The 18,385-nt window shown below is 39.7% G+C and overlaps 2 protein-coding genes across 6 annotated transcripts in view; one reads left to right on the forward strand and one right to left on the reverse strand.

Moving 5' to 3' along the window:
• Positions 1-11,401, forward strand: part of LOC145463391 (otoferlin-like) — a 40,881-nt gene extending 29,480 nt beyond the window's left edge. For 4 of the 5 annotated variants that reach the window (XM_081447141.1, XM_081447143.1, XM_081447144.1 and 1 more), the window contains 17 exons: positions 636-890; positions 1,267-1,401; positions 1,492-1,617; positions 2,106-2,141; positions 2,266-2,357; positions 2,770-2,940; positions 3,555-3,712; positions 3,999-4,138; positions 4,441-4,529; positions 5,863-5,961; positions 6,397-6,447; positions 6,585-6,675; positions 7,192-7,291; positions 7,600-7,778; positions 8,247-8,347; positions 8,469-8,616; positions 9,188-11,401. In XM_081447141.1, coding sequence (XP_081303267.1) covers positions 636-890; positions 1,267-1,401; positions 1,492-1,617; positions 2,106-2,141; positions 2,266-2,357; positions 2,770-2,940; positions 3,555-3,712; positions 3,999-4,138; positions 4,441-4,529; positions 5,863-5,961; positions 6,397-6,447; positions 6,585-6,675; positions 7,192-7,291; positions 7,600-7,778; positions 8,247-8,347; positions 8,469-8,616; positions 9,188-9,220 — 2,004 coding nt within the window. In that variant the 3' untranslated portion in view covers positions 9,221-11,401. The remainder of the gene's footprint in view (positions 1-635; positions 891-1,266; positions 1,402-1,491; positions 1,618-2,105; positions 2,142-2,265; positions 2,358-2,769; positions 2,941-3,554; positions 3,713-3,998; positions 4,139-4,440; positions 4,530-5,862; positions 5,962-6,396; positions 6,448-6,584; positions 6,676-7,191; positions 7,292-7,599; positions 7,779-8,246; positions 8,348-8,468; positions 8,617-9,187) is intronic. The other variant, XM_081447142.1, reaches the window with a different exon arrangement.
• Positions 11,402-13,962: 2,561 nt separating this feature from the next.
• On the reverse strand, positions 13,963-18,363 carry LOC145463396 (uncharacterized). The gene is made up of 2 exons (XM_081447152.1): positions 18,052-18,363; positions 13,963-15,088 (listed from the first exon to the last, which is right to left on the reverse strand). Exons 1-2 carry the CDS (start codon positions 18,361-18,363, stop codon positions 14,834-14,836), a joined length of 567 nt encoding a protein of 188 aa, XP_081303278.1. The 3' UTR covers positions 13,963-14,833.
• Positions 18,364-18,385: the final 22 nt, after the last annotated feature.

Below are 18,385 nucleotides of genomic sequence, written 5' to 3' on the forward strand. Positions count from 1 at the left end.
AGCAGAGGAGTGCGTTAAGCTTGTTGCTGTTACTTTGTATTTATACTCGTTTGTGATCTTTTCTCATCTTTCATTCATGTTGTTCATGTCGTATCTCTTCTTTCTTACAATGCTTTCGTCGCCATCACCACAGCTCTATGCCTACACACTAAAGGTGAGCTCATTGTACAGTAGATCACTCTTTATACACATCGTGCGTGACTCACTGTACTTCATTTGGGGTGCGTCAAGGTGATGTAACATTTTTAAAGGAAGCAGCTTGATTGCTCATGCTGATGTGGCGCCACTCTCTGCATATTGTTGTATTGTTTCACCTGTTCTTTTCTGTTGGGATGAAAAAAGCGCCTTGCATTTTTGCACTTCTGTGTCTAATTCTGTTCCAAAGGCGAGATTTGTGAGTCAGGCACTTATAGTTTTCTTCTTCTGTGGTTTTAAATGTGTTCTTAACACTAGTTCATACTCATTTGCATTTGGAATTCGGGTTCAGATCTGTCAAACAGATGCTTAAAAGTACATTGCTATGCGTATTCTCACTACTGTGGCAGTATCTAGAGCTTTTCCTCTAAGATAAAAGAACCTGTAGACATCTTCGTTATGCTACCAAAAACTTAGAATTGTGCGTTTTGTTATCTGAGTTGCAGGAGAAAAAGAAGAAGGGAGAGGGAAGTGGAGGCGAAGGAAAAGGCGAGAAGGGGAAAGGTAAGGAAGAGGAAGACGGTGAAGATGCGCTAGACTGGTGGTCACGCTATTACGAGACACTGAAGGACAAAGAACGAAATGAGAGAAAGGAAGAGCAACAGCAGTTAGCACGAGCTTCAAAGAAGAAAGAAAAGAGAACTGAGGAGGAGACCGAAGAGGAGAAGATGAAAAAGAAAATTCCCAGACTGACGGTGAGAGCGCAATTGAAAATGAAGCTGGTTAGGTTGATGTGCCATTGATAGACCATTTCCAAAGTACCTTTAGCCTCTTTCTCAAAGCGAGTATTGGTGCCCATCCTTTCATATGAAAATGAGATTTCATTCACATGCAAATCAAACTCATTTTCATATGAATGGTTGTGACTAGGCCTCGCTCTGATAGAGAGGCTTAAGACTGACGGGGTGTGTCACGAAATAACTCACACAGTGTGTGAGTCACACGTAATGACCTACCAAATGTGTGAGTCACGCAGTGAGTGATGCACTCGCTTAATTTTGTTTTTCACTGGAGTTACTGGATTGGGTTGGTATCGTAATACTTTCTTGTGGGCTTTTTTTATGTTGACAGATTTTTGATTCAGAGCTGGAATTCTTACTGGAGTACAATGGTTTCAATGATTGGCTTCATTCGTTCCCACTCTACCGCGGCAAGAAAACCAGTGAAGATGATGATGACGATCACAGGATTGTGGGAAAATTTAAGGTATTTTTACAACCCAGGAATTGCTGAAGTTTTAGCATGTCTTTGAAAAGAACTTGACCTACAAGCTAACTTTTTTGTGGTCCATTTTAGGGCTCTTTGAAAGTGTGGAAGTACCCTCTGCCTGAACACGTGGAAATGGACCCAATCGTTGGTACATTCCTCAAGTTACCCAGCAATGAGCCTGTCAATGTACTCGCACGAGTTTACGTCATCAAGGTACGTCATGATGACGAATAACCTGATGGCTTAATTCACCCGTGGCCTTAAAAGTTATTCAGTTGACAATATTTTTGATCCATCTTAGTCTTTCCCAATCTTAACCATCGGCGGGCCGGGTTGTTCAAAGTCCGATTAAGCTAACCCAGGGTTAGCAAGAATTTCTACTTCAGTATTGTAGCTTTTTGGAGAGGTTTTCTGTTTATATTGCTTGTCCTTCAGTTTTGAGTTTGAATAATCTCAACTGTACAAAATATGAAGAGTGAAAAACACTTTTATACAAGAAAAATTAATACTTTGGTTGACTTTAAATTCTGAGTTAGCGTTATCAGGCTTTTGAACAACCCGGCCCTGATTTGTGATTTAGCTTAGTGTTCTCTCGTTGGGATTTTTATGTTAGAAATTTTTAATTTCGGGTCGCTCAAAATGGGTTCTGGTTTGATTGTCGTCATGTGCTTACTCTCTTACTGCTCTCGTTGTGTTTTTAGGCCATCAATTTGCATCCTTCGGATGTCAACGGAAAGGTAAATTGTAATTTCTCTTACTATAAATAAACGAATAATCTTTTAGGAAAGCCATACTGAGAAAGAACCCTTTATCGGCCAGACTCTGTTTTAACTTGGTGTCGTTTATCGTTGTAATCTTTAGGCTGACCCATATCTTGTGGTAACACTTGGTAAACACAAAGTGAGGGACCGAGACAACTACGTGTCAAAACAGCTCAACCCCGTGTTTGGAAGGTAAGGGTGGCTATCTGAATGACTTTTTAAGTGATTGCTATGTTGGGTGTCATCAAGTCTTTTTTAGGACCACCGTGTACCTGTCCGAATAAAGCCTGCTCTAACTGGTTCTCTAAATAGTTTTTTCGTGTCTGAAACTGACTCTATCCATAAGAACAATTGTAGCTAGTGAGAATGGAGGTCTAGCATAGCTTCGGGGCTACTGATTTTGTTTTAGAGTCTTCCATATTTCTGCGCAGATTTTTATTCCAATTGATTTTAGTTTCTTTCAGCCTGCCTACCACACAATGCTGCAGATATTAGAGTTTTTAACTACACCGAGTCCTCCAAATTTTTTTACGTTTATTTGTGCATATTTTTTGCTTATGACCTACAAGCCACTGACCTTGTATATGACTTGAAATGTTTGCAGGTGCTTTGAATTCGAGGCAATCATCCCCATGGACTCCGTATTAACTGTTGGTGTGTATGATTGGGATTTGGTGGGAAGTGATGATCTTATCGGCGAAACTAAAGTTGATCTTGAGAACAGGTTCTACAGCAAACATCGGCCCACCTGTGGTCTGCAGGAGAGCTATGCCACGTGAGTGTCAAACGTTCTTTCTGATTCGCTAAGCCACGGCTACAAGCTTCTTTAATCACATTATCTTTTCATTATAGACGTTTGCATCTGTAGGATACGATATATTTCCTTGCTTGAAAGGAAAAAAGTTATTGAGTCCGTTCCAATACCCTAGGAATCAGAGAAGTCTTATCGATATACCTCTTTGTTGCCGGCACGTACACTGTACTAGGAGGATTGCTCCCCACCCGGGATGGGATGCTAGTTTATTACTTATGTACGGGTTATCACCAAGTGAATTTATCAGGCTGTTTCTCAGAGCGAAATTCACGTTTTACTCGAAAATGAAATATTTCTACGAAATAAGATGATCGGTGTCAGTGTTACCTAGAACATGTGAGAGATCACCTATTCAGAAGTAGTAGTTTTAAATTAAGAATTTTAATTACTTGACATGTAAGTCAGAGGAATATGTATTATTCAGTACTCAAGCTGTTTTGAGGTAAGATCTTTCCTATCCAAGCCTAGGGATTTTTCAGGGACTTGTACCTCCGATTAGCCGTCGCTAGGTGGATGGAATAAAATCTACTTTAGTAGTTTGTGATTAGCTAATTTTAATGTGCTCCTCCTTACAGATTTGGATTCAACAAGTGGCGCGACCCAATGCGCCCGACCCAGATCCTCGCCAAGATCTGTAAAGAGGAGGGCCTGGACGGACCGCATTATTCCACGGGAAGAGTTCGAATTGACAACAAAGTGTTTGGTGCTACGTCACAAGTTCTAGAGGAGAGTGGTGAGTCTGATATATTTTATCCTCATTCAGTCTTCATTATAGTGGAGTTTAGGATGGAAGAGAGTCATCGATTGAATTGTTGGTGGAATATTGAAACCTTGCGCCAATTACAGTTTTCTTCGCGGTGTTATGTAGCTAGGTTGCCACGCGGCACTAGGAGAAGAGGCGCGTGACAGCCTACTTGACGAAGGACCATTCCGTGATCGCCCAATTCACGTCATTGGAGGGAACTTTATAAGTCAGCTTCGTGCGGCGTGGTTTAATAAGTACTGATTTCGCTTTGCAGGTCATTTCAGGCAGTCAGATGAACCCGTCGCTCTTAAAGCTCTTCGGGGTTTTCACACACTGAAGAGAGGATTCTCACTGGTGCCTGAACATGTGGAGACCAGATCACTGTACAACCCGGAAAAACCTGGAGTGGAGCAGGTTTGTATAGTCATTTAATGTTATGCGGTAATACAGTCAAACCTGAAAGTGGACATCTTTGGACCCTGCAAAAACTGTCCGCAAGGAAAACGTGTCTGCTTTTGGATGGTTTAAATTGTAGTCTTTAGTATGTTTACCACTGGCATATAAATAAGCCTTCTGGAGCCTTTCATTTCAAATGGTATTGACAGAACAAGGTTATGTATGCTAGTGACAAGTCATGAAGTAACGAAGAAGTCTCTTTTTGGCTACACTTGATCGTTGATTTTACAGTGAACTGATGTCTGTGTCTGTGTCTACAGGGTAAAATTGAGATGTGGGTCGACATGTTTCCTATGGATATGCCTTCTCCTGGTGCTCCTGTAGACATCACTCCCAGGAAACCCACAAGGTAAGGATTATCCACAAACAAGCTGAAACCTTTTATTTGTTAACGCCATTTAGAAAAACGCGAAAGTATGGCGTGAAATACCCAACAATTACCAAGACGTTTATTTAGCATTGAGCTTCTATAGTATAGTTCGTTCGCACTTCGTCTCCTATAGTATACTTAGTTCGTACTTTGTCTTCTGTTCCGATACCTTAACCTATAACTTAAGAGTTAGTGACTGTTCGCTTGCCATTCCACAGCCCCTCACTAATTATTGTAAAAGAAGTCTGTCCTACAGCGGAGCTGTACTGTGGAATAATTTACACGTATATATTCGTCAGTCACCCTCTCTTGATGAATTTAAATCTAAGTTGAAGAATTATGATTTTGATGGTAGTCTTATGTAAGTTTTATTTTGCTTTTATACACGGCTTCCTTGTAAAGCAGTTTTTTTTTTTTTTTATCATTATCATTTAAGATTTTACCTTTACCTATACCTTTAAACCCTTATACCCCTTATACCCTTATACCCTTATGCCCCTTATACCCTTATACCCCTTATACCCCTTATACCCCTTATACCCCTTATACCCCTCATACCCCTCATACCCCTCATACCCCTCATACCTCTTATACCCCTTATACCCCTCATACCCCTTATACCCCTTATACCCCTTATACCCTTATACCCCTTATACCCCTCATACCCCTCATACCCCTCATACCCCTTATACCCCTTATACCCCTTATACCCCTTATACCCCTTATACCCCTCATACCCCTTATACCATTATACCCCTTATACCCCTTATACCCCTCATACCCCTCATACCCCTCATACCCCTCATACCCCTCATACCCCTCATACCCCTCATACCCCTCATACCCCTCATACCCCTCATACCCCTCATACCCCTCATACCCCTCATACCCCTCATACCCCTCATACCCCTCATACCCCTCATACCCCTCATACCCCTTATACCCTTATACCCCTTATACCCCTTATACCCTTATACCCTTATACCCTTATACCCTTGGTATTTGGGGTCACTCACATTTTTCTCCATAATTTACGTGGTCTTGCTCGTTGGACTCCGTGAAGACATTTTCAAGTTACTTATTTGATGCTGGCGGAATCAGTCATCTGGATTGTAAATGGCTACTGATCAACTCCCTTAGCATAACTTGACAAAATCCTAAGGACTGTAATCTGTAATGGACAAGTATCCTATCGTGGATGGGGAGGGGGAAGTGTAGCAATACTCTATTAGCTTTATGCTAGGTTGTGTGGGTCATACAAACTTTACCCTAATACTGAGTAATTATAAATAACCGGTGATGTTTCTTTTAGCTATGAGCTGCGAGTGGTTATCTGGAACACTGAAGATGTTCTCCTCGAGGAATCAAATATCCTGACCGGAGAGAAGTGCAGTGATATTTTTGTCAAAGGGTGAGTATTTTGTATATCCTTTTTCGTACATTTTAGGTCTCGAAGACGTGTTTGTTGATGGCATTACTGTTTGCTATTTATATGAACTACAGTCGTGGACAAAAGTCCTTGGGACACTTATGTAATGTAACGAATTATCTGTGTTTTGGTACTGAAGTTTGAACAAAACGCTGCTATATCCTTTAAAAACGCGTTGCTGTCCCCCCTCCACACCCAACACAATGTTCAAAATCAGGTGAAATTGCAGGTAGTAGTTTTCAACATTGTATGGGGGGTGGGGGGCGAAGTTAGGCAGGTGAAGTTTATTCGCTTCTGGCGTTAGCGCAAAAGTGCAAATTTGTCCCAAGACTTTTGTCTATGATTGTAGACAGGGAGTTACGTAAAGTTTAACAGTAACGTTTGATATTGTGGTAACTTCTGTTTTCTCTGTTTTAGCTGGCTGGAGGGAATGAAAGAGGACAGGCAACAGACCGATGTGCATTACAGGTACACTTCCAAAGTTTAACATGTGAATTCTCTTTACTAACTACCACCCATTTCATGTAATGTTGGTTCTACGAATTGGGTCCTTCATAAAGACAAACTCTCCTTACTAATGTTGTATTTTATCCCTAACCTGTCAGGTCGCTTACTGGAGAGGGAAACTTCAACTGGAGATTCATCTTCCCATTCCAATACCAGAAGGCCGAAGAAAGAATTGTCATCACTCGGAAGGTGCGCTCATTGGTGTAACATCGATGTTGCCTGGCTCTTTTTCTTGAACGAACGTTTTCCTTTATCCTAAGTATTTTAAAACGGTTCTGAAGATTGTAATCCCATCCAGCTCTCAGACTTCACAGACTGATACTGTAGCCTTTGTTGTTTGGTACTAATTTGCCTTCAATTCACGTAAGAAATCTTGCAATGAAATACTAAACATGTGGAAAAACACGAAAGAAAGAAAGGGTTGGAAACAAAGAAAAAAGAAGATGAATTTTCAAAACTGGATACGATTGAAACGGATTCCGTTGGGTTAAACTTCATTTCTGAGAATATGTCAGATTGATCACTCTTGGTAGTGCAAAAAAAATGCGTTTCGATCATTAGATGTTATTGGCAGTCAGTTGCTTTTGTGGTGCTGTTTTACGTATATTTCCACTGTGCCACGCGTTGATAATCGAGTCCCTACACGTGTTGTTCAACGTTGCTTGTAAGCGTAACATTTAGCACTTATGTTTTGTCGTGTTACAGGCAAGTTTCTTCTCATGGGACGAGTCTGAAGAGAAAGTTCCTGCCAGACTGCACCTTCAGGTCTGGGATGCTGACGCATTCTCCGCTGACGACTTCATTGGTGAGATAACGTTTTAGAAATAAATTTTGTTTGTGACACTTTTACTACAACAACAACGGAAATTTGGATAATGAAAAGAGACTCATTTAAAAGAATAGTATACTGTCTTAGCAGTGGTTTAGAATTATTGTCCGCTCTTGTTTCAATTAAATTCGATTGTTAAGACCACGACAGTGCTAGAGTTTGGGCAAAGTGTTTCTAGTCACCCACTCTGCAGGTCCCAGTTGTCTGTTTTTGAGAATTCCAAGTGATTTCAAGCATGTCCGTCATCATGACAACTCATCTAACTGTTACCTTATGTTTATCAGGTGATCTGACGCTTGATCTAACGCGCATGCCCCGTGGTGCGAAGTCCGCTAAGACTTGTACTCTGGACTTGATGAAGCAGGACGGCAGTGTCCCCCAGATCTCTTTCTTCAAGATCAAACACATCAAGGGATTCTGGCCGTTTGTAGTCAACACTGACGAAGAAGTTCCTGAACTGGCTGTAAGTTGGTCATTTTTGTCGAGCACATATCAATACCTGGTTATTAAAAGAGTTTCTTTCATAACCTTGCTTTGCCTTTCCTGCTGTGTTGCAATTCTGAGACCGTCGCTTTTCTAGAACGCTTAAAGAAATTTGGAAAGCAGAAAGGGGGTGTTTTTATAGCAACTGCGTGGAACAAAATGTTAGTTGAGGGGCAATGATTTGTAAAGCGAGAGAGAAATAGCTGGTAACATCTCGGACATGTTAAACGAGTATGGCTTTAGATTGTACCGATTTGAAACTGATGTGAAGTCGTAATACCCTGAAATTTCATGTGGAATAAAGTAATTCCTTGAAATCACCCCGTAATAGCTAATCTTATTGGTAACTGATTTACGTGTTATTTTTCTCTTCATTATGACCCTGTTACTCGTCGTGGAGATTGCAATGTCGTGAAACATTCCCTTTTTTGTTGCGATCCTAACACAGGGCAAAGTGGAAGCTGAACTTGAATTACTGACCCAAGAAGAGGCCGAGAAGAAGCCCGCTGGACGGGCGCGAGAGGATCCGCAGGCTCTGGAGAAACCTAAGTAAGATACTGTGTTTAATCCGGACAACACCTCACTCCTGATCTCTCATGTAACATTTAACATGGAAGTCAAAAACTGCCTGTTCTGTTTCTTACTTGTTCGAATTAACTTGTTCTTGTAGCCGTCCTGATTCAACGTTCACGTGGTTCATGAACCCGTTCAAGTCCCTGAAGTACCTGCTGTGGAATAACTACAAAATGTGCCTGATCAAGTTCCTGGTCATTGGACTCCTGGTGGCTCTTATGGGCCTGTTCTTCTACTCCATGCCTGTAAGAGCCCTTCTTAAATATGAGCATTGCAAAATAAGATCCCTTTGTTCCAGAGTGCACCAACATTGGTTGGTGATAATTGTCTCGGTTTTGCATCGTTATATCTGAGCGAATTCATTGAAAATGTCCTGAGAAGGAAAATGAAGAATGAAATTATTACAATCTGCGCACATACTAGCCTCCTGTCAAACCGATGTTATTGGAAAATGTAAATAACTTTCCGACAGTTGAGGACAAGTCACCAAAAGCCAAGGTGAAGATAAAAGCGCGCGAAAGGTAGAATGTACCAGCCAGTGTCTGGTTTTAGTTTCTTCTGATTGGCCTAGGGAAGTCAAGTGACTCTGTCCTGGTTAGCCAGCAAGGGACGCAACTTGGTCACCGTAAAACCCCACCAATGGAAAACTGCCTAATGCGTCACGCGGGTCCCGTTTGTCACGTTCCAGGAAGAAATGTTTGTGACCGACCTTTTTTCTCCTCTCCACCTCCCCCTAAAACCAACTACTATACACCTTTCCTACCCGTTAAGTCTTTCCAATTTTTAACCACAAGGTTTTCTCTCTCTTGTCTCCAGGGTTACACAGTGAAAAAGATCTTCGGAGCATAAACTGCAGCCCCTGTCAAAGAAATCAATCAGGACCCTTTGTGGGTCACTATTCATTAATTTATTCATAAAGCTTCTTGCTTAACTTATTAAGAGTTATTTAATAGGCCATTATAGTCGCTGTTAGATGATAGCCTGTCGTCATCATAGACGTGTTTATTTTGTTACAAAGTAAAATGTACATTTACAAGATTCAATCATTGGAAGTTATTTTTCTTAAATGAAATTCAGTTTTTTAAGTTTTATATTGTATTTGCTTTATTTCAAACTTTCTGTTACGCGCTTTAAATGCTTTCGAAAAAGACATATTTATTGTTCTTGTGATCATTTGTGATTTGATGGCAGTTGTTTTTTAAGTCGAAAACCTTGAAACGGGTTGTATGTGATAAAGTAATAGATAAACCCGGAACAAAAATTTGAGGTTTGAACTGTTTTTTTCAACTATTTAACAGGATCTTGATTTATCATTTTCTCCAATCTTTTTTTTTTTTTTTTGGAATTAAGGAGAAGTCGTAAATTCTAAGTTTGTTAAAAAACTCACTCTCTCAAGTGTGTCGAATGCTCAACTTAAACGTCATGTAAAATGCATAATCAGTCAGTTGAGCATTCTTGTCTTCTATCAGCTTTGATTATAGGTTAACTGGATGCTAGCTTAGGACAAGTTAAGGACTTTTAGGGGCGTGCTGGCCAAATAGGCACAGGCCTTTCTTAAGAATAGCTCGCAAAGTTAAGTTTCTTTGTCCGCTCTGAGTTTGAACGCAGGTCGTTGTGTTAAATTTAATTAGTTGTAGTTTGTTTCTTTTAGGAATGTAGGAATTTAGAATCAAGCGGAAAATATCGATCCGAGATTAGAATAGAAGAGCTGTAACTATTTATATCTTTGCTTTTTATGTCTGTTATTTAACCTGCGGAATTGATTTCTAGCTGCTAAATGCTTCTAATTTTCGTTGCAAACTGTTTTTTGGAACGTCACGCAGTTTAATCCTTCGTTCTGAGAAAGATTGCGTGACGAGCCAAGAGGACATCTGCATCGGTACCCAGGAAGTCAATGAGCTCCTTATGGGAGAGAATTTTATTTAAGTGGCTCGCAGCCATTGGAGAGTGGAATTTGTACAGAATGACTTGGTGAGCCGTAAAACTGTGTTGTAAATATTATGAAGGTGACAAGAACCAGGTGATGCCAGAACGTACATAATATCGTAACGTAATAATAAGTAGGATATTTAACCGTGGTACAAATGTCGGGATACAGTTACTCTGGGTCAAGATATTTATCAGTAGTTCAGTGTGTAGTTATCGTACGTCAGGGTAACGGAATATCCAAAGTAATAAAGATGAACATCGAGAAGTGTCCTTGACTTTTGTGTATGAATGAGTTTGAAAATCGGCTTTTCTGTATTCTGTCCACTAACGTTTGTGTTTTTTTTGTTATGAGTTCATCAGTTCAAGTTCTTTGCGCGCGCGCGAGCGGCCACGAAGCGCGAGCCAAAAAAATATTTTTGTCTTTCCCCAGCCTTTGCTCGTTCATATCCCACGTGCCGGGTTAATATTTTGCTGAACTCAAGAGAAAATAGAGGGTCTTTGGACAGACTAGCTTTCCTGCAGTATTCGTTGGTCAGTGGTGTTGCTAAGCAACATGACTTTCTGCAAAGATTCTGCGGCGCTTAGGGGATGCTCGTCATACCTCTAAAGGGGTTAAAAATGGGTGTTTTTATAACAGGTCTAGATATCCACAGGTGTAGTCCCTTCACTGAACGTATTTCATTAAGTGAACTGGAAACACATCATTATTCATGGCAGTGCTTGTGAAAACACTTGAGTAAGAGAATGTTCAATTTTACCAGCCGTTTTTTGGTGTGAAAAAATTCAGTATTGACTGATTTAGGGGTTCAATGAATTTGATTCACACCCACCAAACGTTTGCCAGCCCCCGTCCCTACTCCTGGGGTGGAGGGAGACAGGATGGTTTGAAGGGGAGGATTGACTATTAAACGTCTAGGTCCTCAGGTTGCGGCAGACAGTAAAATGTTCTGATTTGTCTTCATGATGAAGAATGCTTGTGTGACCAGAGGATTTATGAGATTATTTGCCAAAGGCTGACAATCTTGCCTACAGACCTTTAGATAAATGCCTTTCATTTGCCGACTAGCAATAAATAGATCATAGTGCAAAATTGGTATATGGTCTTAAAACATTCAAAATATATATAAACTCTGACTGTTGCCAGCATGGCAATTTTTTAATTTTAGTAGTGGGATATCTGTAAAACTAGCCGTATGGCGAAGCATATTGCCACTTAAAAAGTATCCTATCCTATCCTATCCTATCCTATATTATGGCTGGCATGGGTTCACACTCAACTGATTTAGATCTCAGGTTGGTGATCTCCATTTGTGATAATGGCTTTGTCATTTTGACTCTGTTGTCAAAACAAAGGGCTTTGCAAGAAATGCCACCAGCTACATAGGCTCACTAATTAGCTCACATCAGTGCAGGTGACTCAGTATGAGGTCCTTTCTTCTATTCCAATATGTAAGGACAAGTTACGATGTATCAACACTAGACTTTCATTTATTGGCTATTACACTGGAATTGAGAGGAGCCTGGAACTAATATCGTACCCAGGTCTCCCATGGTTAGACAGGGTTCGTTGGCTTATGCATGGAGACAAATAGCAGCCTTCTACTTAGAACGAATGATGGCTAGGTCCTAGAGTACCTGTGAAACCACCCCTGAGATTATTTAAAGAGATAATATAAGATAACATGGTGGGACAGAATACCGAGAGGAATGCCAAATATCATGGTTATTTCACTGTTGACTAATTACAATTCAAGAGAAAGCTGATATGGCTCCCTAACTGCTCACCTCAGTTATTTACTGTTAGTAGTTTCCCTTCAAATAACCCTGTAAATCCTCCATCTGACCATAGTTAATAGTAGTCTCCTCCACTAACTATGATCTGATACTCTTGATGCTGGGACCCCTTTCTCGAAAGTCTTGGTAACTTTACAGACCCAAAGCCATATTTTAAAATCTAAATTTAGGGAATAATAGAGCATGTTATAGCTCAAAAACTAGTCCATTCTTAAAAAAAAAGCTTTAAAGGACTGGTAACTCCCAGGACTTCTGAGAAAGGAGCCCCACATTATCATCCTCTCTGAACTAAGGGCATTTGATATTGCTAGTCACTAGGTTCCCAACTGTCTTGTAAACAAGTCAATCACTAAGCTGCAAATACTGTAAGCCAATAAACAGAAATACTGTAAACATCAGGGCTTTTATTTCACAATCAGGAACATATCACAACATAGAAAAGAAAAGTTAAAGCTCAATGGATCTAAATCACTTTGTTCTATTCTGTCAGACCTAATAGGCCATTTCTGAGTTCCCTACAGCCTCTGTTTAGTACAAAAGTTTAGAAAACAGCACTAAGAATATACGCGCACTGATTGGTTAAATATCGTGTTTCTAGAACTTGATAGAAACACAGATCTAGCACGAGCTGTTGATGTAACGATGCCTCCAGCAAAGAAAACTTACATTTTGATAATCAAAGTTAACAAGTGTTTTCCTTTTTTTGGCGCAGTATTTTCTAAAAGAAATAGAAAACATGTTCTCTGTGTTTCTATCTAGTTTTAGTAGAATTCCACCTGAACAGCAATGCAAATGCTGCAATCTGATTGGCTGAGCCATTGCACACTATCAGCCATTAGTGTGCAGTGGCTGGAGGTTGTCTTCGAAAGAGCGACATGTTTTTCGTTTTCCCAAAGTTTTGGAGGAATATTTTGATGCAAATGACTAACTAAAATTCCTGAGATGACTAAAAGAAGGACATTTACAGTTTCCAGACTTTAAAAACTTGGAATTACTGAAAAAATGATGCACGTGCACACAACTGCAAGTTCAAATGACAATTCAATCCAAGCGATCTTTCTAAGGCACAAAGTTTAATAATATGTCGAGAAAAAACTGGAAACTGTTATTTGAAATAAAGTTCAGCTAGAATTCCACTAAAACAATTTGATTATTCGCTCTCCATTTCTATGACGTGATAGTTGATTCGGCCTTCGGCCTCATCACCTATCACCTCATGGAAATCTTGAGCTCATATCCTTATTGTTAAATAGAAACACTCATGAAAGTTTGGGAGAACTCGAAAAAGCTGTGGAAACACTTGCCTTCGGCTTGTGTTCCCACAGCATTTCTCATTCTCCCAAACTTCCACTCGTGTTTCTATAACTTGATAGAAACATGGTATGTTTTCTATTTCTCAATTGAATTACACTAAAATGCACAATGTGAGTAAATTCATTTTCATGTGAATGTCTTTATGGCAAGCCTCATAATTTTCAAAAGAGGACAAAAGAACACTCAGAAAGGTCGTAGCATTCCTCATAAAATATTAAAAAATTATGAAACAAGCACAATTTAAAAAAAAACACTAAATTTTAAAAAAACCCATTAAATTTAAATTTATAAATCACAATAACAGTATCTTCATTGATTTTAATAAATTAAAAATAGGGAAAGAAAAATGAATAAGTAAACAAAGTTGAAAAAAACAGGAAAACACCCTGCCAGTAGGAGAATCTCTTTTTACAGGGAAAGTGGAGCAGGAAGAAGGAGGGAGTGCTAACACAGTTCAATGCTGTTTGTTTGAGTAGTACCATGCACATAAAATAAGTTTTAAACATTCTATCATTCACTGTTTTTTTTTTAAGAAAATACCCCCCCCCCCCCCCCCCAATGCCCCTCACCCCTCCAAAAATCCCAGTTCAGCTTTTACTTATCGTAGCATTTAAGAACTCCATTCCCCTTGCAAATTTAAATGATCTTCAGTTAGGTTCACAGGTATTCTGGAACCACTGTACTAAAAACTACTTATGATGCTTTTTTTTCCACTGAACTAAACAATGTCTTCTCTCTCATTTCCCAGTTTCCAGACTTTGGCCGCATTTCTAAGACGTCACATCTCATTGATTGAAGCTGCCATCTTGTTGTAATTTTCAGTTATTTCATCTATATTTCTGTGAGGTAATGAGCATTACAATTTATTTTAAAAGCTTAGCTAGTGTCACTGTAAGCCTTTCACATTTAACTACTACTACACTGTGTTTCTGCATATACCTCAAAATTAATATCTGTCTTACATAGGCTTTTTGATGTTGCATACTTGTGAGGGAAAGAGAAAGTAGAACATAACAGAGCTAGCAGACAGATTTGTTTTTTTAACATGTTGACATCCTTGTTGCCATCTAATTTAGATCACATGATGATTCATTTGCGAGGTTACAATTAATCCGTTTGCACATACTTCCGAGCAATAAGTTGTGTGTGGCAAAAACAATAATATTATAACCTCCAAAATGAATACTCACCCGGTCTGAATTGGGTGGCAACAAGGATATAAACACGTTACCCAGGTCTGCTACCCTATTACTGTCAACCTCCCTCCTAGGGTCTCTCTCTACACTCCAACCCTTCCCCTGAATTAAGACAGATGAGGATATGAGGTTCGCATTCACCACAATTCACATTGCTGGTTTACAGAAACTGCAGTGCATTCTAACTTCTGTAAAGAATTTAACTACGGCTATTATCAATTATTTTACATCAGTTTGTTTCGTAGTTAGGGTCTGGCACCCACAACCACCAAACAGGGTCAAAAATCAGCATGATCACTCTTAAGAGTCCAAATGCAGATGCTAAAGTGACCATAGCAATGTTGACAGCATTCCACTCCGACATACTATGAACAAAAGCTGCTTGGATGGCGATGAGCAAAATGTCCCCAGTTAACAGTCCCCAGTAGATGATCTTTCTGGTTATGGTATTGCCCCAACCAATACCGGCAATCAGCAGGACAATCTGGAACAAAGTTCAAGAACCAACAGTTACTTAAAATTTCTATCATTCAGTAACTCAGAACAGAACACTTGGGAGGGTGGGGGAATTCTTGAAAGTTAAGCAATACCTCAACAGTTTGCATAACTGTCTCGAATTTTCCCAACCCCCCTTGTGTTTAGATGAGGCTATGTAAAGTAGAAAAAATCCTCTATTGCTTAAATATTACAGGCTGGTTTTATTTTAATCCCAGCTGTGAGGTTACCCATCAGTTTACCTCTTGAAACACTTCTACAATGGTGTGGGTGGGGGTAATTTCTCTCTCCAGGCAAGTCATAGATCAAGGGGTACCACCCTTTATCATATCTATAACAAAAGTCTTGATAGTGATTGCTTCTCCACATGCCTATTTGTCATATAATCAATGTAAGATCATGTGGGTGTCCAATTACAACTTTTTGTAACTGGATACCTATGCCATTCTCATGTCAATTGTGCCCGTTTTAATGGCTTCTTTCTTAATGATTCCTACTGTGTTAGCAACTTGAGGAAAACACTTTTTACAATGGGCAATTCCAGAAAATATCTATACCCTACCATGGGCAGCATCTTGGAATTCTGAGGGAGAGGGGGGGTTTCATGTATTGGAAGTCTGAAGGCATGGGGGGTACCTCAGTTTGGAATTCCAAACGTATGGGGGGGGGGGGGGGAGATGAGTTTCAGCTCTGAGTTTCCAGAGAGGGAAGATGGCAAACACTTTGCTTGAAATTGCTGAGCTGATAACTTTTTCAGTTTCTTTATCAAGGACAAAGCGACTGCAGAAGCAGGATGAAGATCGATCTGGCAGGTGTTGGCCATCGCGTGGATGAGTGAGTGGATGGGTTGTACAGCGACCTCCACATCAAAGAGCCCTTAAAGTTGATGAATTAGTCTCCCGTTTCCAAAGGGAATGCCTGACAGATTTTTAGGCTGCATTAATAGCAGTTACTCAATAAACAAAATTTTCAATATGGCAGGTAACAGTGACAGCACATCATTAACTTTACTTTTGTCTCCCACTGGTATCAATATGATCTACTCTCCTGAAAACATGAAGCTAATGAACTGAAAACAAAAAGTTATATTTGGTGGTAAGCAACTTGATGATAACACTTCGAAGGGAAAGCTATGGTGTACTTTACTGAATGTTGACAAACTTGAGTCGCCTGTTTGCTTGACCAAAAATTGTGAGCAGAATTTTCTTGGAGGAGGGGAAAAGCGCAAGTTTCCCATTCGATAGAAATTTTAGGCAGAAAACAGGAATTTCAAAGGGTCTGAAAAAGCAAATCGGAAATTCTGGAGGGAAGGAGGGTTTAACAACTTTGGAATTCAGAGGGCATAGGGGGTAGAGCATTTTGGAATTTATGAAGGCAAGGGGGGAGGGGTTAAAATGTTCATGCTGCCTGTGGTAGGGTATGGATATTTTCTGGAATCACCCAATAATTGCAGAAATCCTCGTGTGCTCATTGGCTAATTTTCATTATCAATAAGAGGACAGACGCATGAATTTATCATTTATGCAATGTTGATGTGACTAGCGAGAGTGGACAATTTGACAATTTGTTATTGTAAAAAACAAATTGATGTCAGTTTTCATGAGTCTCTCCTGACAATGCTATGATGAAATTCATGATCAATAACAGGACAGATGCATGAAACTGGCATCAATTTGTTAAATTAATGTTTTCACTCAAAAGAAGTTCTCAAAAGACTTATTAATCTCAAAATTTGTTAATGATACAATTAATTAGTAATTGGACCTTGTGCTGTACAATTCTTATTATACATTGTAGTCACCATCTGTCTTCTTATTGGCTAAAAGACTACAGTTAATTCTGGGAATTAACTGTAACCTACAGTTAATTCTCATTGGCTAAAAGCCTACAGTTAATTCTGGGAAATTCTGGCAACCTACAGATTATTCACTAATCTGCTAGCAGATTAGTGAATAATCCATAGGTTGCACACGCAATGCATGATTTCCAAGAGCAATGTCAAGTTCACGTAAGAACATAGCTTGTTGAAAATAAACTGTGTTCAGTGTAATAATGCTTTTGCTGTTATTTTCTTTAAAACAATGTATAATAAAACAATTATGAGATTCGGTTTTTGTGATATTCGGCTGATAACACTTACCTTGACCTTGACTATTCCAGATATCACAAAAACCTCATCCAATAATTGTTAGGAAGTAATACTGTGCTCGTAATTTCAAATCAACCTCACGCTATGTACCAGTCCGATATTTTTGAAATTACTCGCTCAATTACTCCATGAATTGTACTCCACTCAGTCCAATCACTGTTACTAATTGTGAAAATTATAGACCACCCAAAATGCAGTATGTTAGAAGAATATGTCAAAAATTCATCATCACTAGACAAAACTATGGATATCATTATACCGTTACAACAGCCAACGGCTATTGACTTGTCGGACAAGCCATTATTTTCATGTTTTTATCCCGTGAAATAGACAAGGTCGCAGGAAGTTCAATTTTCTTGAATTCCAAGAATTCCCTTCTCCGAAACACGGCAATTGAATTTTATCAATGCAGAATAGGCTTTTAAATCATTATTTGCATTTTGGGAGTTCTGGATGTAAGTCTAGATTAAAATAATCATTTATCACCAATTAAGTGCGATGCGTGATGCAGTTCGAAACAGAAAATCAGAGACTGTTTCCTATTCAATTACGAAAGAAAACCTTCGAGATCTCGAGATTCGAGAGTGAAAACGTCGTGATAAAATCTTCGGGAACCCGTCACCCCTTGGAGTTTAAACGTGTCGTAAACTGCTAAGCTTAAATATTAACAACTTAAAATATTCAAATCATGAAGGTACAATGATAGCTGCTGAGCCCCTTAGCACCTTTTTGCTGTTTGCTCATTTAAAGTATTGTAACCTTGGAACACACTTTATGTAAGGTTAATAAATGTTCATGCTGACCTGTACACATATCATGCTCCCCACCATTCGCAACATCCACTCCGATAACGGTGTCACTTGTTCGTCCTTCACCGTGCCAGCTGGTAGCATGCGTTTCAGAATGGTTTTGGTGAAGAAGAAGTAGAGCACAACAGTCAAAAGTTCCAGTGCGATCTCCACAACGCTCACAGCAGACCATGATAAACGCCAGCGACAGCAGAAACAACGCGAGCCACGGCTTTCACGAGTAGATGGCAAAGTCGGCCATGTATCATATGACGCAGTCGGATCTACAGCATCAACAGATCTTGGGGTGCCATATCTGGGATCCATACTGAAGACAGTCCTCTGTTTT

This window comes from Orbicella franksi, chromosome 12 (genome assembly GCF_964199315.1).
Source record: "Orbicella franksi chromosome 12, jaOrbFran1.1, whole genome shotgun sequence".
Classification (NCBI taxonomy): Eukaryota; Metazoa; Cnidaria; class Anthozoa; order Scleractinia; family Merulinidae; genus Orbicella; species Orbicella franksi.

Bases quoted from the DNA above. Each gene is read 5' to 3' on its own strand.
- LOC145463396 (XM_081447152.1), bottom strand. From the start codon at position 18,363: ATGGATCCCAGATATGGCACCCCAAGATCTGTTGATGCTGTAGATCCG. The intron at 15,089-18,051 runs GTCAGCATGAAC...ACTTTGTTCCAG, and splicing joins GGAGCATGATATGTGTACAG to ATTGTCCTGCTGATTGCCGG.